The 25,527-nt window shown below is 36.9% G+C and overlaps 1 protein-coding gene and 1 pseudogene across 3 annotated transcripts; one reads left to right on the top strand and one right to left on the bottom strand.

Annotated features, from left to right (window-relative positions):
* Window positions 1–10,099: 10,099 nt before the first annotated feature.
* On the bottom strand, window positions 10,100–24,861 carry RWDD4 (RWD domain containing 4). Of its 3 annotated transcripts, XM_011364034.2 has the most exons (8): window positions 24,562–24,860; window positions 22,221–22,301; window positions 18,237–18,346; window positions 18,004–18,151; window positions 16,600–16,717; window positions 14,376–14,425; window positions 14,237–14,239; window positions 10,100–11,930 (listed from the first exon to the last, which is right to left on the bottom strand). In XM_011364034.2, exons 1-8 carry the CDS (start codon window positions 24,583–24,585, stop codon window positions 11,898–11,900), a joined length of 567 nt encoding a protein of 188 aa, XP_011362336.1. In that variant the 5' UTR covers window positions 24,586–24,860; the 3' UTR covers window positions 10,100–11,897. The 3 variants fall into 3 exon arrangements, with proteins under 3 accessions (XP_011362336.1, XP_023388676.1, XP_023388677.1); XM_023532908.1 differs by lacking the exon at window positions 14,237–14,239 and having other exon boundaries at window positions 24,562–24,861; XM_023532909.1 differs by lacking the exon at window positions 24,562–24,860 and having other exon boundaries at window positions 18,237–18,342.
* Window positions 17,290–17,987, top strand: LOC105294717 (annotated as a pseudogene).
* Window positions 24,862–25,527: the final 666 nt, after the last annotated feature.

Raw genomic sequence — 25,527 nt, 5'->3', positions numbered from 1 at the left:
TTAAGCATTCAGTCCCTGTTACAATCTAAATCTCCTTTTTCACAAGGTGACACACAGCAGCAAGTTTGAACCTTACAGCCTCTTGGCTTTAAGCCAAAAAAGCAAGAGCATCTTTCTGCATCCTGCCAAGTCTCAATGCATACATACTATTGGCTCTCAGTAGGGTCAGACTAAATCTTACAACAGCACAGGAGTGTTGTGTCTCTGTACTTCCATTTGCTTGCAATCTCACATTTTTCACGTCTTTAGGGTTATGGTGGCTTGAAGGAAGGATAATGGATTTACTCTGTGTTTAGGTTAGGGGAGTAAGTCTCCTAGGAGGGCCTTGTTCTTGAGCCATATTTTGAGATGCTGGATGAATATTTCAGATTGATAAGGAAGAACAAACGGTGCACAGGGTGAGGAAGAACGGGCTGTCCCCCACTCCTTCAGACTTTCCCGGCCGTGTCTTTCTCTCCCTTTTAGAGGCTGATGCTATTACAACACACACCTTCTGGAAGCTGTCAGTCAGAAACATATGTGGAAATAAAAATAAAGGGCCGTCTGTCCTATGGCCAAGCCGAAGGGATCTCCTGAGGAATACAAAACAAACAAAACAAACCCCAACTTATTCCAGGGAAGGGAGATATGACCTTGACCCGTAGGGGCTTTGCTCTGGCCTGGGAGGTCAGAGCTCTCCAACGGGAGTCCAGTGTTCCCAGTAGAGTACAGGCTTCCAGGCAGTACAAGTCCTGTGTATGCGAACATGTCCCTTTTGAATCAGGGAAGATGCTTGCTTGTCAGCACCATGCAGTGAACATCCAGGGAAGTGAAATGGCAGGTATTCAGAGGTACCAAAATGTCATCAATTTGTAATGCTGGAAAGATACACAAGTGGGTAAGTGAGAGGCAATCTAGAACAAATGGATTGACTGTAAAACGGGAATGACAATGGTTTTTACCCCCTGTAAATGGACAGGCCTTACACTTGTTGAGCACTCAATACAACTCAGTTATTAAGGAGAAGCTTTGATGTGCAGGTAAGGGGGAGAGGGGTCGTAAGGTAGAATGGGTGGGAGGTCAAAGAAGGGCTTTTATTTCCCTAGTCTGAGAGAAGATACCGGAGCATGCTTGTTGGCCGAAGGGAATGATCTGGTAGATGGCAACTGGAGACCCAAGAGAGTCCTCGAGACTTTTAGAGGCAATGGGATTTAGAACCCAAGTGGAGAGGCGGGCCTTGGTAAGAACAGAGGTGTTCATCAAGGAACAGCAGTGAAAACGAGTGTACTTGCAGCCAGGGTAGTGGCTGTGATGGTGGGAAGACAAGTTACTTTAAGCAAGTAGTTTTCCCCCAAACTGAAGAGGGATATTTAATTAGAGGCATTAGCGTGAGTTTTTGCGGTGACATGGAACTTAGGATATGGTTGGGGGAGGCAGGTAAGAGGATGGGGACATGAGGTGGGAACCTGGGGTTTTGTAGTAGCTGTGCGCTCTGAGTGTGTATGGAAGAGAAGAGGGAGACAGGGGAGGGGACACCGAAAGGGAGGTCGGGAACACAGTTCTTACCCTCTGTAGTTTACTCGGGCTGTCTGTGGTGGTGCTGCAAGTTTTGAGTTAATGAATATTCACCAGTATCTTTTACCTAAGTGCCCATAGATTGCTTCTTCCTGATCTAAACTGTAAATCCTTGCAGAAACCCAATTCTGTTCAGTTCATTAATAAAGATCCAAAGAGTATAGTCCTTACCAGGAGAGAAGTGAAGAAAAGTGCTGGGAAGCTGCTTTGGCCCCATGGCCTAAGAAAGAAGGACAGGAGTCTTTGTCACCAGATATTGATACAGGTTCAAGTGTTTACTTTGGAGCCAGAACTGGGCTCACTGTCCGAGTGAAGATGCCTGACAGGCTTCTCCTACTAAAACACTGTCACTAAGTATTTCTTTCAATAATAAATAAAATCACTGAGTATGGGAAAAGGAACTTATTTAAGGGTGAAATTTAGAAAGATGGAGAAATTTAAACTAATTATCAATTGCTTCATAATGACACTCTCCTTTTGCTTAAAGAATCATAATGCGGGTACCAAAATGGACTATAGTTTTGTTAAGTAGGCGTTCTGCCATAAAGAATGACTCAGAGGTACAGTTCAGGTGGGAAATAGAGGGAAACAAACTAATTCTGCAGTTTTATTAAATTAACAGAAGGCTTAAATAAAATGCATGATTCTGCTCAAATTAGAAAACTAAAATTTTAAAGCAAGAATCCATTTGTTGACAATAAAAGTGGTAGAGTTTGTTTCTTGCAATCTCTCAAACTGAACTATATAGGACTCTGTTAGATGAATTGGTGTCAGAGATAAAGAGCTCTGGTTGTCTGATTTGTTAGAATTCACTTCTACTGACTTTTTGCCATCTTTGGTCACATATGAGCACTGTTTTGGTTAAAAGAAGATTATTTATCTGATTCCATTGAAACTCACACAAACATCCAAGCCAAGCCTCAATTTAGGATTTAGAAAAGTGGGTTTCAATTAAAAAAAAATAGAACTCACAGTATATTTTATGTCATAACCCAGTACATAAACATATACTGGTTTAGAATGAGCTGAGAACGTTTCATAAAAGTTATCTACTCTAGAACATATAGAACATTGTATTCCGATCTATTCTACTCTGTTCTGTTCATTAAAAAAAATGCTGCCGAAAGCACACTGAACTGAATTTATACCCACTAATGGATTGTGAACCAGTTTGAAAAACACAGGCTTAGAAAATGTATTTTTCTCTATTTCACTTATCTCTATCAGTGGTCCTCAACCTTTTTGGCACTAGGGACCGGTGCTCCTATGAGAATCTAATGCCTGATGATCTGAGGTGGAGCTGAGGCGGTGATGCCAGCACTGGGCTTCACTCGCTTGCCCGCAGCTCACTTCCTGCTGTGCGGCCTGGTTCCTAACAGGCCATGGACTGGTACTGGTCCGTGGCCCGGGGTTTGGGGACCCCTCATCTACATAATGGAATGATAAAGGGCCAAGATTATAAAGGAACTGGAAAACATTTATATGGATATTCAAGGATATCTGATTTGAAAAATAAAGGTGACAAATTATTTATTTAAAAAATAACTACCATTTATTGCCTACTCTGTACCCATTACAATATTAGGCTATTTCCAAACTTTTTCTCTAATCTTCATAGAAACCTTGTAATTCAAGGTATTATTATTCCCGTCAAGGGAACAATCCCAACCTCAACAGAAGATGGCAAGAATATAATAGAGCTCCAAAGGAGACGACAAAGCAAGCAAGCTGGTCGACTTGCCACAACTCCACAAATGCTGGAAGTAATTAAGACTCAATGGACCAGAGTGAGACAGTTTATTACTCTCAGCACAACAAATGACAGCAGCTCAGTGTGATAGAGCCAGTTTTCCTGACCCCACATCCCATGGGATCTGCCCGATGGCAGTTAAGCACATACAGTAGTGCCCCCTTATCCTTGGGAAATATGTTCCAAGACCCCCGTGGATACTTGAAACCTCAGATAGTACAGAACCCTATATATACTATGTTTCTTTCTATACATACATATGATAAAGTTTAATTTGCAAATTAGGCACAGTGAGAGATTAATAATAACCAATAATAAAATAGAATAATTATAATAATATACTGTAATAAAATTGTGAATGTGGTCTCCCTCAGAATATCTTATTGTACTGTACTCACCCTTCTTCCTCTTGTGATGTAAGATGGTAAAATGCCAAACCTATGCCTAAATCTGTTAACCATCCTCTATCTGCAGTAAATGGTTGGTGTCCCTTGTTTCAGGGGATCCCTTGCTAAAGTCTTTGTATAGGCTCAGCATTTTCTGGTGGAACATGTATCAGTTGGAACATGTTTCCTGTTTATGTCTTCCACCCACAAATTTAATGCCTTTTCCATCTTAACTGAGCACTTATCATGCACTGTGGCCATAAATTTGGTAGTTCAAGGTGTGGCAGCAAAACTAGCATAAATTTCTTTTTCCTTCTCCACAATTCCACGGATAAAAGATTTATTCTTACTCTATATCTTAGCAACCTCAGCATACAATTCTTTCTTTTCCTATTGAGAACTTTCACCTTTTCACTCTAAGGAAGCACTTTACAGCTTCGGTTTGGCACATCCGAACTGCCAACATCATTCATTATTCTTGTATCTTGGGGCCATTACTAAGTAAAATAAGGGTGACTTGAACACAAGCACGGCGATACATTGACAGCTGAGCTGGTCACCGAGATGGCTACTCAGTGACTAACAGGTGAGGAGCGTCTACAGTGCAGAGACGCTGGACAAACGGATGATCACATCATGGTGGGGACTGAGCAGGACTCCCGAGACTTTACCGTGCTACTCAGAACTGAGTACAATTTAAAATATGAATTATTTCTGGAATTTTCCATTCAATATTTTGGACGACAGTTGACAGCAGGTAATTATGGACAAGGGAGGGCTACTGTGATGGGTTGTGCTGTAGCTGGGAAACCCCAGTCAAGGGCTCAGCATCCATCATAACAAGAGGTAAATCAGCCAGTCCTGCCTGTGAGATGAGCAGGGTGCACGGCAGTTGTGCTGTGTATGGCTGCCTGTGTGACCCGCTACACTAGCTCAGATTCAAAGATGGAAAGGCCTTGCAGGTTAGCCTTCTCGGCAAGGACATGCGGGGTCCTTGAGCCCCATCATGGACCACTGTTCCCAACAAATCCCCATTTTATAGTTCAAGTACTCAGGCTGAGACACATCACTTGCTTAAATTCACACATATATTGTGAGAGCGCGTATATTCTAATATGTCCACTTGATTCCGATGTAAATGCTCTTTTCACTCTACCACACAGCCTCTAATTGGTCCCCAAGCTAATCTGATGCTTTTCACTCAGGATGTGTCTAAAGATGCTAACCGGTACTGAGCATGGGCAAGTATAATACAGGACATTATTCACGAACACGGAACATTTCACACACAGACAAGTAAAGAAGTAGGAACAATTACTAGAAGTTGAATTTCTGGACCAAAGGCCTTTGCAATTTTGATAGATATTGCTGCATTGTCTTTCAAAAGGGTTGTATCAATTTACACTTAAAAACCTTGTAAGACTGTTTCCTCACATCTTCAAAAATAGTGTTACCAAACTTTTCCATCTTTGCCAATTTCATAAGAGAAAAACAATCTTATCACAGTTTTAAATTATCTTATTAGAGTGAACATCTTTTTACATCACTTACATTTCCTTTTCTGAAACTGTCACATACTTGGCTCATTTTCCTATTAAGTTCTTTTTCTTGATAATTTCCGATATATATATCTTATACATTGAAAGTAATTTTCCTTTCAAAAATTAAATTTTCTTTCAAAAAGAAAATAAGTTCTGTTTATCTCATCTAAACTTTTTCCACGCAGATTTTTTTTTTTTCACTTTTATGTCATCAAACTTAGCATTTTCTCTATGGCTTCAGAGTTTTATGTCCTACTTAAGGAAGGTCATCTCATACCAAAATTATACATTTAAGAATCTTCAACATTTTATTTTTATTTTTTGATCTATCTGGGAGTTACTATGATGTAAAGTGAATGCCTTTCCTTTCTCCCCTCAGGTGGTTGGTTATTCAGTTGTCCTAACACAATTTATTGAAGATATTTTCTACAGAGCTATCATATATTAAATCTCCATATTTAGGTCTCTTTCTGAACTATTTCATGAAAGCGGGTGCCAGCACCTTATCACTTTAATTCTTGTTGCTTGAAATATGTTTTACTAACTGGTAGAACTGATTTTGCTTCATTACCCTTCCTTTTCATCATTTTTTTTTTTCTGGCAATTCTAGTATGCTTAGTTTTCCTTAACTTCAGAATAAGTTTGTTTCTTTCAAAAATCCAGTTGCAATTTCACTGGATTACCTTAAATTTATAGAATAATTTAGGGAGAATAACTCTATCAGATTTTTTTTTGCAATTGTTCAGGTCAAAAATTTAGGAGTCACTTTTGGTGCATGTCTTGTTTCTCCCCCACTCGTCTGACCCATTAGCAAATCCTGTCAGCTTTTTTTCAATATATATCCAGAAACTGATAACTTCTCACACACTTCCACTTCCCACCCTAGTTCAAACCATCATCATTTTTCACTCGCATTTCTGCAATAGCTTCCTAATGGGTCTGCCTGCCTTCCCTCATGCTTCAGCCCATTCTCAACACAGAAGCCAGAATAAACTGTTCAAACACAAGTCAGATCGCCCCACACTCTGCTCAAAATGCTCTCTACAAGGGAATATTATTCGGCCATGAGAAAGAAAGAAGTCTTGCCATTTATTACAACATGGATGGATCCTGAGGGCTTTGTGTTAAATGAAATGTCAGAGAAAGAAAAATACTATGATCTCACTTGTATGTGGAATCTAAGAAAGCCAAACTCATAGAAAGTAGATTGACGGCTGCCAGGGGCTGGGAGTGGGATTAAGGGAGAGATGTTGGTCAAAGGGTACAAACTTCCAGCTATAAATTCTGGGGATCGAATGTACAGCATAGTGACTATAATTAACAACACTGTATTATATACTTGAAGGTTGCCGAGAGTAGATCCTAAATGTCTTCACCACTAAAAAAAGTAATTATGTGAGGTGATGCAGATGTTAACTACTCATATCGTGGTAATCATTTCACAATAGATAAGTGTATCAAATCATCATGTTAAACTTTGTGTTGTATGTCAATAAAGCTGGGGGAAAAACCTTCTGGAGGCTTTCCATCTTAGAGTGAAAAACAGACTTGGAGCAAAGATCTGAAGGTGAGTTAGTCACGTGACCACCTTAGGGAGAGGAGAGTCCCAGGAGGAGGCAAGAGCCATAGTGAAGGCTGTAAGGCAGGAACGTGGTGAAGGGTCAGCAGCTGGGCCACACTGCAGCAGATCACAAACCAGGGTCTTGTGGGCTAGTTTAAGCTAAAAATTATTGAAAATGGTTACCTATGTTGGGTGGGAATTGGTAGGAATGTGGCAGGGAAATTGATCATTTTACATTAAAAGCCTTGTAGAAATATTTGACTTCTAAAACTATGTATATGTGTGACTTTGATAAAAATAAAAAATTAATAAGGAATTTAAAAACGACGTACAAAAGAAAAATATAGAAACTAAGGGAAAATTTTAACAGGTGGCATTTGTCAGAATGTAGTGGGAGTTAAGCTTTTTTTTTTTTTTTTAGCAGATGGATGGGCATCTTTATAACCAAACTCCATGATTTCTCAGTTATCATGAAGATTTTAAATAACTAACGTCCATCCATTTAAGGCTTTATCTTTAAGCAGCCCCTGGACGGTAAGGAATATTGGGTATTCAGTAATTATCCAGCGAAATGGCAAACTGACAAATTCTAGATTTAGTAAAATAGAACAAAGGAGGAAAAGGTTTAGGTTTTCTAATTTCTTTCTCTTTCATGCTTAAAAACGTCATACTATAAGACAGAATTTAAAAAAGTGATTTTAAGAATACAAAACAATAAAGAGAATATAGACACTACTAAAGTGTTTGCTCCCACTGAAACCTCGGAGATATGAACACTTCCCCAGGGTACAAGGGTCCTAAGCCCAGTATGTTCCCTCTCTAACGAGGTGATAGTGATCCAGAGACCCACTGCCTCTGTCAAAACAAGGATTCTGTTTCATCTTGCAATGTGGTAGGAGCAGCAGAATGAAGTGCTGGAGTGGATATGAGGAAAGTCTTCAGTCCACAAACACTATGGCTTGTCCTCTGTAATTCCACATAAATGAAAACCTTTCTCCTTATCGTTTTCTAGTCTAAAAACTGTCCTATTCAAACTTTCAAGGTTAACATTTAACCACTTAAATATGAAGCAATATGTTTTCATCCGCATTTTTTTTTCCTGTTCCTCCTTTTATAAACTGCATTCTCTTTTGAACTGGGCATAGAGATGGCTATTGCTTAAAATATCAAGAATAGGGTCCCAATGGGCCAAATCTTTGCGGAAGCCACAGAAAAAAACATGTTATAGCTCCAGAAGGCCACGAAGAAACATAAAAGATCACTTAAAACTTCCCAGACACCAGCAGTTAACATAGAGAGGAAAATGGACAACTGTGGGAATGTTTCCTAGCTTATCACCAACATCATCTGATTATGACAATTTAATTTGGAAACTAGATTTATACAAGAAACCCAGGGAGAAGAGAATTATTCCTCTAGAAGTGGTGGGATAGTTGAACTAATTTTCTTACTTTTGATTCTTATCAGTAAGAAATTAAAGCTATTAAAATTTATTCAGGAATTGGCTCTTATATGTTCTCTTCAGTTCATCATATAAGCAAAAATCCCAAAGTTTTTTTTTTTTTATATGTGTACCTGTTTTGAGAGTCTACTCAAAATCAAACATTTTCCTCCTCTCCCATTACACTATGTAATGTAGCTTTATTTAATTGGTCTTTAGGAATAATGTTAAATCAACAATTAATGTTCTTAGCACTTTGAAGAGCATGTTGTATTTTTAAAAATTAAGTCTTCATATAAAATTTGTTCCAACTTTTGTATGCTCTCATCAATGGCTTTCAAACTTTTTTTCGCAACTACTCACTTCAAGAAATAAATTTTACATAGTACCCATACATACACCCACAAAAACACCCTTACAACATGTAGGATACACCAGTATTTTCTGTTCAATTCTCTTCTATTCCACTCAAAAAACTGTCAGTAAAGTCCTTCAGTAAATTTCTTCACTAATGGATCACAAACTGAAGTCTGAAAAACACTTTAGATCATACATACATCATTTCCTTATTATTCTCTCCCATGATTGAAAACACTGAAATTCAGAATCATAGAATATCAGATAATCCCTACCAGATGATGTCTCTTGTTTTCACTCTGTGAAATATTTTTAAAAATCTGTTATTACATAGAATTTTTTTTTTTTTTTTTTTTTTTTTAAATTTTCAAAGCTGTCATAGATAGCCCTCTGGAAACACTGACCAATTCCTTGTCTTGATTGTTCTCTTCTGAAATAAGGTCCAGGGTGGGCACATCTGTAATCTCAAGGAGAGCTTTGAAGGCCTGAATCACCCAACTGATCTAAAATGTTGGGGCCTGTGAAAAATGAAGTGGAATGACTGAGATGCTAATGCCACAAACAAAAAGAGAAAATCCAAAATGCAAGTTTAATACTGATTTCATTCCCCAAGATATTTATACTTTGCAAGCAATACTTTTTAGCTGTAACTTTAATTTCAATTATTTTTTCATTTTGAGTTCTATCTTCTTTTCCAAATCTGCTTGATAATTTTGAGTTTCTTGTTCCTTACTCAATTTCTTCTGAATATTCAAGAATCTATGTAATATCAACATATCCTTGAGGCTTTTAGTCCTCTCTCACAGTGCCTTGCTTCTGTGTCCTGTGGTTTTGACTGTGAGCAAACATTCCACGCACTCTACATGGGGGGCTTCTTTGCACGGTGGGGTTGAAGGTAGGTTCTTCCAGAAAGGACTTGTGGTCATTTGTACCAGTTGCCCTGAGGCTCTACCCACTTGGTAACAAACGAAAATCCTGGCTTGAAGGTTTTGTTTTGTTTTTTAGATGGTCCACATGGGGAAGAATTTGGGTTGAAATCTAAGCTGGGAGGTGACACAGAAGTTGTCAGGAGAGTGTGAGTGTGTATGTGTGTGCATGTGTGTGCGTGTGTGTGTATATACACATACACACACACGCACACACATATATTTACATTTTACCCCTCTGTCAACAACCAAATTTCAAGACAGGAACTCTTCCTGAGGTCACGGCCCGGGGATGGGTCTGTCTCATGCATGGTGTATTTGTGTGTGTGCGTATGTGTGCTGTGCTTTCTGGACCCCTGAACTTGAAAACTAAAGCAGTCCTTAACTTCTAGGTTCCAACTTTCATTTTATTTTTTAGACTTTGGATATTCCTTACCTTCTTGTCAGCTCGTTTAAAAAATATTTTTTAATTCAACATTTTGAATAGTTTCTAGTAGGAGGGCTCATTTTGTACCATAAAACAATGCAGTTTTATAAAACCAACAATTCTCTCAAGTCATTTGAAACAAAACATGTAGAAAAATCACTGTAATTCAGATTTTATTGCTTATTAATTATGTCATTCCATACAATTTTAAGTAAACAGATTTCGAGAAAATATACTTGGGAGTGTTACACAGATGATGACAATATTGATGAGAGAATTTCAAGTGTTTTACATAAGGTAGTAAGAGGCACCATTGCCACCATCACCCCCAAAATTTCATTTAAAAAAGAGTAAAAATACTTCATTGGCATTTTACTAGCATTATTCTCTGTATGAACCATGATAAGCCTGAACGATTTTAGAATCTTCAGAACAAAACAAAGTATTTTCTTCTACTAGCAGATGTAGCAGTTTCTTTAAAAAAAAAAAAAAAGCAAATCAACACATCAAAAACTACACACGAACCCCAAAACAAGTCGGCATATTCCAATGACTCTGAATTTTAACCTATCTCTATTGTATTAATTCAAGACATAAAATGTGACTCAGCTTTTATTAAACTTCTTCATCATAATCACACTTACTTTGTACTTTAAATGATCTAACCGAAGCCAATGTTAAAATAACCCAGTAAAAACCATGAATACAACTCAAATTGCTCTTATTGCTAAGGAAACTTCTTTACAAGTTGATTATTCTTTAAAAACTTGACCCAAGCTATACAGGTGTAACTGAGAAACCAACAATCTACTCTTCTAGATACCACAGCAGTAATTCTAAGTATTTTTGAACCTGGGGAGCATATACAGAATCACTGTAAATCACACATAAAACATCAATAACTCCCCGGTAAAACTGCGCTAATAGTTTCCTCTATTAATGATTTAAAAAAAAATTAAGCATGTACCACAGTTCAACATCTAAAATACTTCTATGTCTATTATTACAAAGATGCTCGGATTGAGAAATACATTTGACTACCTGAAAAGAAATAAAACTTGAAATGTGGCTTTATGTTCAATCATTTAGAAGACCTCAGTTACTAAACAACTAAAAAATACACAATAGCAGGTAAATAGAAATTTATTATAACCACTGTCTCCAACAATACAAAAATTAAATATTAAGGCATCTTTTACTCCCATCTTGGTATATGCAGCAAAGAGAAATATTTTAAATAGGAACCAGCACTTCTATTCAGATGCTTTCTAATGTATTTGGCAGATTTGTTTTTATATTCTCCTATTACACATACCACTGAAAGCTTTCATGATGAAACATCGTAACCCAAACCAAAAGAAAGTATAAATAGATATTCATTTATTAAAGAAAAATAGTTCACCCTTGGAAAAAAAAAAGGAACTACAAAGAATATTATGTGTAAAGTTCAAATACCAGTATTTAAATTTCTCTGAAGCAATTTATGCTTCAGTAATTAAGAGGAAAAAGAGATGAAGACTTTATTAAAATCAGAAGCCTATTAATATGGATCGTGCTGTGGAATAATTGTTCACTCAGTATTCTGCTCCATTGGGACAAGAGTTTGAAAAGGGCTTTGTATTTCTTTAAAAAAAGAAATCACATCCACTAGAATAAGATGATATAAATTACATTGATTATTTATTATTCTCCACATTTGTCCATTGACAAAGCTCAAGAGGCTTCAGAAAATATACTAAACAGTAACATTTTCACCTTTTATTAAGGCAAGTTTGTGAAAATAACACAACCAAATTTCTTCATGAACTTTCAGCTTCAAACATTTTTTATGTAGAAACATACAAAAAAATTGTTTTATAAAAAGCCACCTCAATACCAGAAAAAGAGTAATGGAAGATTTGGAACCCGGTTTACTTTTTAAAGGACGCTCTTCCCTTGTCTCAAATTCCGAATGCTATTCATCATCTTTAGAGCCAGTTTTGCTTAACTATAAAAAAAGATAAAACAAATGTTCAACAAGTTTAAGCTCTCACTATTATTTGAGTTCATTTTTTCCACTTAATATCAAAAGTTAAACATTTATAGTTACTAGAACAACAGACAACAAGGTTCAAGTAACTTAAATCTCTCTCCGGCTTTCACCATACATAACTATACTTCAAACAGAATTCTTTGCAAATATAACCTCAACAGAACAAAGAAGGAAATTTCTTTGAAGCATTCCAAAAAACAAACTGGAACCAAGAATATACAAAAGCTGCCATTTATAAAATGAATAGTAGTGTCTACTTTTGTCTTCTATGTTACAAATATTTTTTTTTAATTTCTAAAATTTTTCTTGCAAAAAAAGTTAAGATCTATTATCTTAGACAATTGTTAAAGTACAGCTTTGAAAATGTGATAAAAATTTTAAATTGCAATTTTTTTTGATAAAAGTGTACAGCAGGAGTTGGCAAATTTGGTGGTGGTGGGAGGAAATAGATAAAAAATCGTCAAAGAATACAAAAGAAATTTTGCAGAAATACCTAATAAATAGGTATATAATAAATAGGTATATAATAGAATTAATACCTAGTGACTAAGAAATTCCCATTGAACCCAAATCCTAAAATTCCAGAAGCTGAAAAGCAGAAACTGCTAAGGGCAGCGGGTCTCAGATATTTTGGCCCAGGACGTCTTCTCACTCTTAAATACCGAGGATACCAAAGAGTTTATTTTATTTTATTTTATTTTATTTTATTTTATTTTATTTTATTTTATTTAAATGTAGGTTGTACCTACTGCATTTGAATTACAAACAGAATTTAATTCATGTAAAAATAGCAATATATGATAAATAGGTTAACTCAATAACTTTTTTAAATGAAAACTGCATTTTGTAAAACAAACAAAAACAATGCAAATTTACATTTTTGCAAATCTCTTTATTATCTTGCTCAATAGCAGACAACTGAGTTCTCACTAATCTTGTTTCTATAGTAAGGCAGGTGTAACAGAAGACAGCTACAAGAACATAGTACAGGTCCTAAGAACTGAGTTAACATAAAAATGTACACATTTAGATCCTAAACCAACATACTACCTTAGATAACTCTGGAAAACACAAGAATGCAAAAGCACGCATTCTATTAGTGCTCTAATAGAAGAATATTAGTGATGGCATCACCATGTATCATGAAGCCGCTGTAAACGCGTGAGAGAATGAGTAAAAAAGGCAAACAGTGCTTTAATATTATGATGCAAATAGTTTTGACTTTGCAGACCCTCTGACAGGGTTTCCAGGACCTCCCAGAGGCCCAAAGGCCACATATGGAAACCACTAACTTAGGGCAATGGAATTCTGAGTCCAAACCATGTCTAGGTGGTAACCTCCCTCTTTAAAATATCTTCTCCCATCTCCCAAGAGTACTGGATTCTTTTATAGCCTCAATTCTAATTTACATTAATGAGGACTCTTAAAGAAAAAACTTATGGAGTTAGGGAAGAAGCATTATTACTTTTAGGTTAATCAGATTATTTTTCTTCTTACAGCTGGGATCTGCTGCATTGAGAAGTTAATTCTCATTCTGATTTAGGAACCAGCTCATTCTGGAGCATGCAGCATTTTAAAGAGAGAACAGACTTAGCTGGTGAGATACCTATGGGTATACCTAAGACAACAAGAAGTATCAATCAAGCATCAGTGGAGGGGGCCCCAGGAAATGGGAAAATGCCAGAGAACCTTCACTCATACAGATATCCTGCATAGGGTTGGCCTCTTGCCTAGAAAGGTGAGAATTACTATTTCTTTATTCCAATTGCAATTCATGGCTCCCTATTCCCACGTAATATTTTCGTACTAGATTCTAGAAGCACTAAGATTAATTTAAACAGTTGCTATAGGAAAAGTATCTCATGGCCCAAACAGCCAACTTTAAATTATCCATATTTGTAGGTCCTCATTAAAATTCTAATCTTGAACCATCCTTGGATCATATTAATTGCTTCTCAAAGCAGTTGTGGTACTAATTGGCATGCAAAACTTCATGAAGTTCTACAAGAGAATTAATTTACTGTTAAAATTTCTACTAAGAAATCAAAGCATTTCTTTCTCTGACTTGTTTCTTCAGTTTCCATATCATCACTATGAGTCATATTTAGGCATGTTCATTCTTAGGATGTACTTACATAAACAGTCATATTTTGCTTTAGTTTAACTTACTTCTATAGATTTTCCATTATTTAAAAAAAAAAAATCTAAAAAGGAGGGTGCAGGGAAGAGAAGAATGTAAAAGATATTTTAAGAATACTTACATGCTGAATGTATAAAAGGAAACAGACATCCCAATGAAATCCAAAGGTTGAGGGAGAGAAAATAGAAGAAATAAATTTCACTATTTGATGGTAATAGTTAAAACAATTTTTTGAAGAGTAGACTATAAATATTATATACCTTCACCACATCAACCCAGTTCCATCCTCGAGGAAGTTCTCCTTTGTGATCTAGAGGATAAAAATGGTAACTTTATTTTTAAGACCAATCAGTAATTTAATTAATATTCTAATAGATTTATATACTATTCTACACAACAAATAGATAGAAATTTAAATTACACATTACTGAGTTGAAAAAAAGTCTATCATCATTCTGAGTTGAAAGCACTATTCTCCTGGGGATATTTAACAAATATTTCAAGTGTATCCCTTTGATTATTTCCTTCTTTCCATTCAAGACAAAACCTGATATCAAGGAAAAAATATGGAGGTAAGTGGGTGATCCCAGGAAAACTAATCAACTTGTTAGTTTCATGCAATTGAACAAAGATTTTACTGCTTAATACAATGTCGTTGCTTATTTAATTAAGAAGCTGTGTTAGTTTACTATTTCATGAGTTAGTGTTTCACACTAGTAAGCTAGGCTCAAGACAAGAGGCCTTATAAATAAATGTTTGGCTTCAAGACTAAGAGGAGGTCTCTTAGTCAACTTATTAACTGCTATGCTCTGAGAAAAAATATTCATCATTTAATCTGACATTTTAAACAGGACTTTAATCTGTTAGGAGTGCTTGAAAACGGCTCAACCTTTATATAAGAATTTATAGTTTACAAAGTGGTTTCATTCTTTTAATAGAATAGTCAAATTTAAAGAATTGTTTAATAAATACATTTTCTTCAATTTAAAATGCTTTGATTTCCTTTATGCTTGATGTATCTATATGTCTCATTTTATAAAACTTTCAAAATCCATATTCAAAACAAGTACATTAATTTTACATTACAGCAAGGTAAACAGAAACTAACCCCACAATTCGATTCTTACAGGAGAGAAGCAATATTACTGGAGCTCAATTTTAGATGCTAAGTTCTTTTCCCCTTATGCCAATCTATCCCACTGATTACTGGTTATGAGGGGCACAGGGGCAGATTACTAATTTTGGTAACTAAAACTTATCCACAGTGCCATCCATGAGTGTCCCATTAAAGTTCTATTTAGAATGAAAGCTCCAAGTCACAAACTTCTATACCATAAATATAGGAGGATAATGACGTCTAGGTGGGCATCATTAAAGAGATGGAGGCAGGGAGATATTAATAATAGGGAATAATCACAGGCCATTATGTATGAAAGCAACAGGTAACAAACTAACATAGATGCTAAACATTCCAAAAAGAGATTAACCAAAATTCTAGAAAACAGACTGTAATGGCTAACAATTTATTGCTTCAGTTGTTTATACTGTATTTTAATGCTGCTCTGACATTAGGCATAATGGATTCCCAGATTTTTTTATTTCACAAATCATTACAATTTCAAAAACGTTATTTTGAGGGCCAACACAGGGTGTTATCTTTTTACTCTGCTACGGACATTAAACAAAACATAGACAACCAAAAAACTACCAACACTTTATAAAAGAAAGGGCATTATTTTAAACCTCTTCACCAAAGTAAAAGGATCAGTTCCTCTCAATAAAGGGCAGTCTGTAACCTGACACCAGTAACACACACTGTGTATATGTATATAATGCATACAGGCACACATGCCTTCATTTTCCTTGACTGGGAAAAAGGTTTATAGAGTGATATCAATTTGTAAATTTTCAGGTTAAATAGAGATAAAAATTATTGTTGATATAAGCTAGAGTTTATAACACTTCTGAAGGTTGATACCGCATGACTTCAGTTTAGGACACACAAGAATTTTATTCTCAAATTTTATTGTTGTTGTATAAATAAGACGACCAACGACAAAAACATTATTTCTTGTGCTAAGATCTGATGGTATACCAGACTTCATTTCATATGAAAGCTATATTTCAAAAAATTTTCAATAATACGCATATCTACCATAGAAATAAACAAATAGGAAAATCTGAAACATGTCAGAGAAGGAACAAGTACGACACATATTTGTATACTATTCTAGTGTTCCTCAAAGTCAAAACTCATTTATAGTTACTTTGCCGCTCATCTACTTTCTTCTCAAATGGTTTTCTCTTGTGGTGAAGTAGCAGAAATATTTTCAATATACAGAGATTGTGAAAAGACAATCTCTGATCCGAATGTTCCAAAAATATAGAGACTAATCTTCTAAATGTAAACATACTTATTAAGCACCTATATTGCACTAAAAAGCAACATATTTATGTTAGAAAAGAAAAAAAGTTAGGACAAACCTGTTTTATCTGCCAGCTTACGTTTCTGGGCTTTTGAAAGTTGTTCTCTTTTGTCTTTTTTCTTACTTGATGGGGCTATATTGGGAGTTTCAACTGAGATAATATTGCTTATAGATGTCTAGAAAAAAGAAAATAATTCTTAGACTCATGCCTTAACACTTATTGAATTACACTAAATATGGCTATATCTTGAAATTAGTTGATAATTTTTAGATTTTTTAAGTGAAAGAATCCTATATCGCTATATTCATATATTAGTTCAGGTGACCTTAGCGTATTACTGGTTTCACTACTCTAAAAGTTCACATTGAAGGACACAATATTAGTGCAATGGTTATAATCAGGTCCATGAGAAAGGAAATCTGATACAGCATTACACTGAAGCTCCAAAGTTTCAAAGTAATCTTACAATTTAATTAATTTGCTATTATCTGGAAATTTAAATATGTCTTCAGAAAAATCACATGTGCCTGTGTAACTTATCCTGATTCTCTGAAGAAGTGAATAAAATCTTTAAAAATTTGGGTTTGTGTTGTCAAAGTTTATGATGGGTAAAATTTAAAATGCTTACTAGGTTTAAGCATTGCTATATATGCTGTACATATATTACTCATTTGATTCTTACTACAATTTTATAAGGTAGATACTATTATAACTGCCATTTTATAGATTAAGCAACCTAAGGTAGATACTAATCTATAAAACTGCCATTTTATAGATTAAGCATAGTGAGATTAAGAAACTTGCCCCAAATCATCCAGTAAGTGGTACAGTGAGGATTTAAACCCACGTGGTGTGGTCCATAGGCCATAAGCTTAGCTACCACTCTCACGGCTTCTCCAGCAGCTTCTCAGTGTTCTGTGCTCTGCTGGAAACGTGGAAGCCAGAACCACTCGAGTAGAAGACATGGCCTTTGGTGTCAAAATCTTACAGCTTGCGGTTTGCCATGCTGCTCGCTGCTCACAGCCTCTGCATCTCGCTCTACTACAACATGGCAAAAATGTCCAGCCCAACGGAGACTGAGCGGTGCATCGAGTCTCTGATTGCTGTTTTCAAGAAGTATGCTGGAAAAGATGGTGCAATCTCTCCAAGACTGAGTTCCTAACCTTCATCAATACAGAACTGGCTGCCCTCACAAAGAACCAGAAGGACAATGACGTCCTTTACTGCATGATGAAGAAACTGGACATCGACTGTGATGGGAAGCTAGATTTCCAAGAATTTCTTAATCTTACTGGCAGCACGAAGGTAGTAGGTTGCCATGACTCCTTTACCCATTCCCAGAATTATATCTGAGGAGCCCTTGAAGCTGGCCTCGAGATTCACCCCCTTTCCTTCCAGCCTCCTGATCATCATCTCCTCACAGACCACAAGTACCCTGAACCCGGCACACCACACACTCACCGTAGAATTAACAGGATGGTGGTTCTCCATGAACTGTTCTTTATTGTCCTTGGCATATTCGAACAACGTGTAGGTCATAGCAGTGCCAAGATTAACTTCCACTGCTTCCTGTAACTTGGCTAATATGCTCTGCTTTACAGCTGAGGATCTATAATGCACAAGAAATATACCACTAAGAGAAAAGTAAAAGAGTGTTAAAAAAAAAAAAGCAATAAAAAGGAAATACTACTTACATGGTGTTGTTAAAAAAAGCATTCATAGATATAATTGGAGGTGTTTGGGGATATGTTTCTGTCCAGGAAATCTCTATTAAGAAGGCTTTGGGATCACCATTTTCACCTATCTGAAGAAAAGGGAAATCTTAGGCTTGTAAAAGTGATACAAAGACAGAATATTAAATATGATCTTTAAAATAATGAATTTTTTCCAATGCTCATCATCAGGTTGCAAATATAATCGTTTGAAAAAGTTCAGGGGTACAGGCTAAGACGCAACAGGGGGTGAGGGTAGCACAGTCTGACTTTTAACTCATTCCTATTCTGTTTTAACAGCTTTAGTTGATGTCCATGGCCTGTCGCTCTGACCAGCCCTATAGCTTTTTCCAGTACCAAGATTATGTCTTTTATATATACAGTTTTTGTTTCATTGAAGCTTTCTAAGGATAAAGATAAAACATCAACTGTGGGGAACAGGAAAAGAATGGACAAAAATAATAACCTGCAAACTTGAAATATCTCATATTTGTCTTAAATTCTCAACTGCTAAATCATAAGAGGCATTAAGAACAAGTAATATAACATTCATTAGCACAATGCCAAGACACTAGAAAATGAAATGTCAAATTTAGAGAAATATGGAAAAGGCAAGGAGATGAGGAAAGTAATACCTTAGGCTGGACAGCAACTCTTGCATAACTTTTGTTCTTTTTATTTACTTTTTAAAATTGAGGTATAATTGACATATAACATTATATTACTTTCAGATGTATAACATAATTATTCAATATTTGTATACTGTAAAATGATCACAATAAGTCTACTTACATCTGTCACCACACAGTTACAATTCTTTTTCCTGTGATGAGAACTATTAAGATCTACTCTCTTAGCAACTTTCAAATATGCAATACATTATCATGAACTACAGTCACCATGCTGTACATTAAATCCCCCTGACTTATTTATAATTAGAAGTTTGTACCTTTGGACCCTCTTCACCCGAATAATTTTAAAATGTCTTTTCTGTTTCTTTTGCTCTCCCCCAATTTTTATTTTGAAAGACTTTAATCTCACAGAGTAAATGGAATAGAACAATGAACAGTTATTGACATGTATCTCATTTACTATACCTTTTACCCCATCAACTTTCTCTTTTTTCCTTTCCACTACAGAATTGACCCCCCGCCCCAATGTGGGTGACTCTGGTTTTTGCTGAACCATCTGAAACTATATTTGCAGGCATTATGAAATGTCCTCAAATATGTAGGGGTAAAGTACCATTAAAATAAGGATACTCTCCTTATAACCACAAAACAACTATCACTCCCAAGTAATTCAACATTGATACAAAAACATGATCTAATTCATAATCCATATGAAAAGTTCCCTAGTCACATCTAAAGCATCCTTTAATAAACCACCTTCGCAAGCCAAAAATCCATAACCCACTGAGGAACATGGATTATATGTGGTTGCCAAATCTCTTTATTCTTCTTTAATTCAGAACAGTCTCCAGCCCTCTTCCCCACCTTTTAAATGTCTTTTATGACAAGAATAATCTAGGCCAGTTTTCTTATACAATGTCCCCAGATCAGGACTGTCTTATTGTTTCCTCTGTTCAGACTCAGCAACATATAAGGAGGCACAGAAGATATTGTGGAATATCACTGGTGATACCATGTTTGATCACTTGGTTATATTCTCCAGATCTCTTCAATGTAAAGGTATAATTTTTATTTAATAATTAAGAAGTAATCTGCAGGATGATAGAACAAAACTGTGTTTCTTATGTCTCAATGACTTTTCACTCAAAAGTTCTATCATCTAGGAATGATCCTTGTGTGAAACAGTCATCACACTGGTGGTTGTGAAATGTTAATTTTCTAATAAAACTATGTAATGATTCATGAACCAGCATATGATCCTTGAATAGGGTTATGCTAGTCTCCTCTATAACATTTTCGGTATATGTGCTGCTTTTTAAAAATATTTATTTTTAAACTAGAAAATAAAATTAAAAAAATTTTCACCCCAAATTGTTACTTGATTCACTTTTATTTTCTGATGACTAATTTTTTATTTTCATTCCCTCATCCTCAATCACACTCATACCAATATAAAGTAGAGCTCAGAAATTATGTGAAATAAACTTAGGGATCTGTTGATATACCTATACAGAGATAATTAAAAAGTAATAAAAGTTACTTGTTTTATGCAGCCACTAAGTCCTTACTCATGGTGCATGTAGAACAGCCATGATTCTCAACACTGCACTTGGTACCAAAGATACAAAGAGACAGGGCCATTCCGGTCTTCAAGGGAGACAAACATTCAGATAAATCACTGAACTCCAGGATGACTGAAAGTTCAAAAGTGAAAGAACGGAGTATGAAGAACTGGGGAATGGTCAATTCTACTTTGAACTTAGGGGAGAGACAGGAGACACGGCCCAAATATGTCACAGCAGAGGCCTAAGTTAGGTATTACAGGATAAGTAGGACAGATGATGAATGAGAGGTGAGGGGAAGAGCAAACAATGTGTCTAAAGGGATAGTATTAAAACATGCAGGAAATGTTTAACAAGCCATTATGTCTAATGGATGGCAATGGCTGGGGAAGTTTGGAGAAGCAGTTTGAATCAAACAAAAGGGTCTTGAGTGTCAAGCTAAGGAATTTAATACTCATCCTATAGACAAGAGAAACTGTGGAGAAACCTTTATAAACAAAGGAATGAGATATCTAATCATGTGTTTCAGAGAACTAACTAGTAGTCTGTGGGAAGACTAAAGTATAGATAGGAAGCTAGCTGAAGAAAGGGAAGAATAATTTCAGAGTCTTCTACACTAGTCTGCGTAGGAACTGAGGGGTCTGACAGGGACGCAGCCAGAACTGTACTTCAGGTCTTTTGATTCTTAACATACCATCTCTGAACCTCATGTTTCCTTCCCCTTAAAGCCTGTGGGTCACATCAGAGTGTCCATCTATAGGACACACTCATCCTACAATATTCTGCATACTGGGCTCAATAACTGCTGTTGCTAACACAGACATTTAAGAAAGTACAGGGGAAGCTTAATCTTCCATTTGCTAAGGGGAGGGTGGCAGTGGTTAGAGAAGTCTGGGGAGGCAGTTAGATTCAAACAGAAGGGCCTTAGAATTAACTCCTTTATTAACTTTGGCCACTAAAAGTCTCTTTGTTGTTATATACATGGAGATGGTGTGAGGACTGCTGAGCTTGAAAGGGAACTGAGAAAACTGAGCAGAGAGGAGAGTATCTAAAGGAGGCAACTAAAACTATAAATTATTCCTGTGACAGTCTATAATAATTATGTATAAGGATTATTTCTCATACAATTTATTTGAAATGTTAATAACCATGAATCCTTTACAAAAAAAACTTTCCTATACCACTATTACTTATAATCTTTAGATAAATGATTTACATTATTTATTTACTAAATAAAATATTTGTACTGTTTCATGATGAAAAGTTATGAGCAACTTCCATTTTAGAGAAAAATCAACATTTAACATGTAAAAAATATTCACACATAGTAATAATACAGAATTAAGAAAAATCAACTTTTCTTGACTGTATCATAGGGTAGCAAAAAGAATACTAGACTTGGAATATAGACCTAGATTTTAATCCTAATATTTATCAACAGCAAATGTGGGAGCTTGGGAAGTTATGACTGAGAGGTTACCTTTAAAAGATAAAAATCCTATAATTTATGAGGTTTCTTTCATTTCTAACATTTTTATAATTTTGGTACAATAAAAACAAGTTTATGTTAGTTTTTAAAAGTTTCTGAATTTTATTTTTAAAACTTAAAAATAACTGATGTCTTGGTGATGTGTTTTCATTTAAATGATTTGGAAAATCCAAAGACATAATAAATTTAAACCACTAAATTAAGAACACGAAAACAGCATTTTTAGCAACTTTTAGTCTTTTCTAGCAAAGCAGTAAGTGCTCCTGCTCACGTTATGTCTTACCCTATATTGAAATGAAACTGGACTTAATTCCCGGAAACTTTCATCTCCTTCATATATAGAACGTAATGCTTCCAGTTCCATCTGAAAGAAATGAATCAAATGAGTGTTGTTTAGTCATATGAATGGATTAGAAATACAGGGTCATTAGTTTCTGATTCAAGCCCACTCAACTACTTAAAACTTCATTAACTAAAATGGACTTAGGTGTTCACGATACACATGGACATACCAACATATCATATATATTATTTATATTTGTAATCCTCCCCACAGAATGATACAAAACTTGAAAAAACACTTAAGGACAATAAGAAGACCTTTGAAAAAAATAATAGAAAAAGTGTGACAAGGATCTATCCAAGATGAGAAAAAGGACTGCAAAAGAAAATGTAACTTGTAATTCTTGTCTGGAAATATTTCTTAGAACATTGTAAGCTTACAAATGAGACTCAATTGCTGTTGTGATTACTGATGAATACCTGATAAGAGAAGCCAAGAAAGACTGCGCTTGGGGACATATTTTAGTTTTCAAAAAAAATGCATGCCATGAATTCTACAAAGATGGGTGGATCTGACTCTTATGGATAAAATTTTAGAATAGTTTATTAAAGACCTGGGAGAGAAAGAAGTAGTTTCTAAGACCTAGCGAGAATATGAAAAACAAGGTATATGTAAACAATCCTTCTTAGAGAGGATAATTTGATTGGTACATTGCATAATAAACAGTCTACCTGGATTTCAGCAAGGTTTCTCAGGTTTCTTTTGCTACTTTTACAGAAAAAAAATATTGAATATTTTTTTCTGGATTCAAGAATAACAGACTGGACTGGAACAAACAAACTTAAAAAAGTTGAAGGCAGGCTTGCCAAATTTGTGGATGACAATTTGATAGAATAGTGAATCATACTGATGGCAAAACAAGAATTCAAAGGCCTTGAAAAACAATCTAACAAGATGAAAACTTTACTGGCTAAGTAGAGGAAACTGTCCTTAGATACCTAAACATGTAAGTAGGGTGAAAAACAAACTGCTTTGCATAAAGCACTAAAGGGTTTTAGTTGATAGTAGATCTAACTGTAGAGAATTGTGATGCCACAATTTTAAAACAGGACATAAACTTATATTTTGTCCACAGACATGAATTCAGAAGAACTAAAAAGAATGGACATGGAAAAAAGCTAAAAGGAACTATTTAGTATGAGAAGGTCTGAAAAATTGGGCAGGAAATCTGTCTTCAAAGATCTGAAAAAGTCATGTAGAAAAAGAATGGAATTTTCTTGTTAAAATGGAGATCCCTGGGCCCCACCATAGGAATTCTGATACAGTTTATCTGAGGTAGAGTGCAGGCATCGGTTTTTCGAGCAACCACCCAAATAGTTCTAAGGTAGTCGTCCACGGGCCAAACTTTGAGAAACAATACACTACATGCTCCCTGCTTCACAGTAAAAACTGTTCATGTCTTGGCTTAGAAACTCACCTGGCAAGACTATTTTAGAAGGGACCCAGATATCAACTAGCTCATGGGACTTTGGGTTCTTCAAACGTTACCTCCAATACAGAAATTCTATTACATCTATGATGTAAAAGTGCTAACTTTCAAGCAATATATTCTAAATGAACAGTGAACTACTACTAATCTTGGAGACTCAGATTCTAGTCCTGATTCTATCACTGTGCAGTCGTAGGGCAATCGCTTTACCTTTGTAGACGTTCCTCTTCATCGGTAGACATTAAAAAAATTAGGTTCACCTAGAGATGACACGTAGCATCCCCTGCAACTTTGGTATATGTATGCTCAAAATAGACTTGGTATTCACTGGACACTGACGGATGGGTAAACAATTCCACCAAACAATATGATCTGAAACTGGGGACGCTAGTCTCATTATTTTCCTCCACGAGAAATTTAACTAACTTAACTCTCTCCCTACAAACCAAGAGACTACAAAATTGAAAAGTAATCACATTTTAATCAGCATAACTCAGTTCACAAGCGCTAAACACACGGCATTTAAGGAGAGCCAAGTGCACCGGGTCGCGGGGCCAAGGACACTCTTTCTTGTTATTAAGGAAAGCCGGGGCGACTAGGGGTCTACTAAACTAAAAACTGCAGGAGGAGGGGGAAGCACAGGCGGACCCATGCCTGGCCACTGCTCGCAGGGAACCGGTCAATTTGGGGAATCCCAGCCAGGCTCTGTCCTCTGTAGGGGCTAAGGCACGTGCAGGGCTGCCCGTCAGGGTGCGGGGTCTCACCGGTGCATCGGGAGGGCCAGTCGCTCTCCCTGGGGGCTAGGGCACCGCGCCTGCGCGGGGCAAGCAGCTTCCTGCCCTGGGGACTCACCTCCTGGTCTTCGTTGGCACTCATCGCGCCAGTCGCTGGGGGCTTCCCGTGCGGATGGCGTTCGTGACTACTAAGAGAAAGCGGGAGCAGTGGCTCTGAGGCCAGGGAGTCCCCGTTCTGCACCTTTGGCTGCGGGAGACACACCCTTCACAGCGTAGACGAGAGTCACGCGTACCCCCGGCCCTACAGCAGCACAAAGCTGCAGGCTGGGGGCTGAAGGCGCGGAGCTAGGGGCCGCAGCAGGCGGGGCGCGGGTGAGTGCGGGAAGAGACAACACGGCTGTTACGGCAGAGGCTCCGCCTCCCCTTTCTTCTAGCGTCTCCTATTGGCTACTTATCTCTCCGCTCCCAGCTCCTGCTCCTTTAGGAAACGGAGCGTCTTCCTTACGTTTTGCGGAGCAGCGTAGAGTTCCGGGACAGCGATTGGTGCAGAGCACTGTCACTCAGGCTCAGAAAGTGCTTCCTGTGCCTACGCCGGTGGGCACTGGGAAGTTTCGCTTGCTGGAACCTGTTCTGAGGTGGTGGTGGCAGGGACTGGCCCCGGCGACTGTGACCACTCCAACTGCTTCCCCTCGCCCTCCCCTGACTAGGAGCGGCCGGCCACTGCTGCAGCGGGCCTGGTGCGTGCGGCTTGGGTGAGTCTGGGCTTGGAGACCTGTGGGGCCAGGCGAGACCGCCAAGGGAGAAATCTAGCTCTTAACAATGCTGATTTTGGGGGGGGCCTCCGTTTTCCTACAGCGTCAACGGGTGCAGTCCTGGCATTTCTCTTTTAGCTCCTAAACAAAAGACGCACCTATTTTTGTAGGGCTTCCAGGTTTAAGGGAGAGAGGGTGAAGAAAGGAGAGGTAGAGTCTGCTTTTTGGGCTGCAGCATTGTTTATCCGCCTTTCCTCATTGGACCTACCAGGACAGAATTCTGCGACCCTGGGAGGGTACCTTTTCTTAAATCGATTGTTGCTTCACATCCT

Source organism: Pteropus vampyrus, unplaced genomic scaffold (assembly GCF_000151845.1).
Source record: "Pteropus vampyrus isolate Shadow unplaced genomic scaffold, Pvam_2.0 Scaffold92, whole genome shotgun sequence".
NCBI lineage: Eukaryota > Metazoa > Chordata > Mammalia > Chiroptera > Pteropodidae > Pteropus > Pteropus vampyrus.
The sequence above is the reverse complement of the archived record's forward strand: the minus strand, read 5'-3'. Positions and strand labels throughout refer to the sequence as shown.

Bases quoted from the DNA above. Each gene is read 5' to 3' on its own strand.
- RWDD4 (XM_011364034.2), bottom strand. From the start codon at position 24,585: ATGAGTGCCAACGAAGACCAGGAG. The intron at 18,347-22,220 runs GTAAGACATAAC...CCTTTTCTTCAG, and splicing joins CAGTTTCATTTCAATATAGG to ATAGGTGAAAATGGTGATCC. The intron at 16,718-18,003 runs GTGAGTGTGTGG...TCTTTTTTCTAG, and splicing joins ACCATCCTGTTAATTCTACG to ACATCTATAAGCAATATTAT.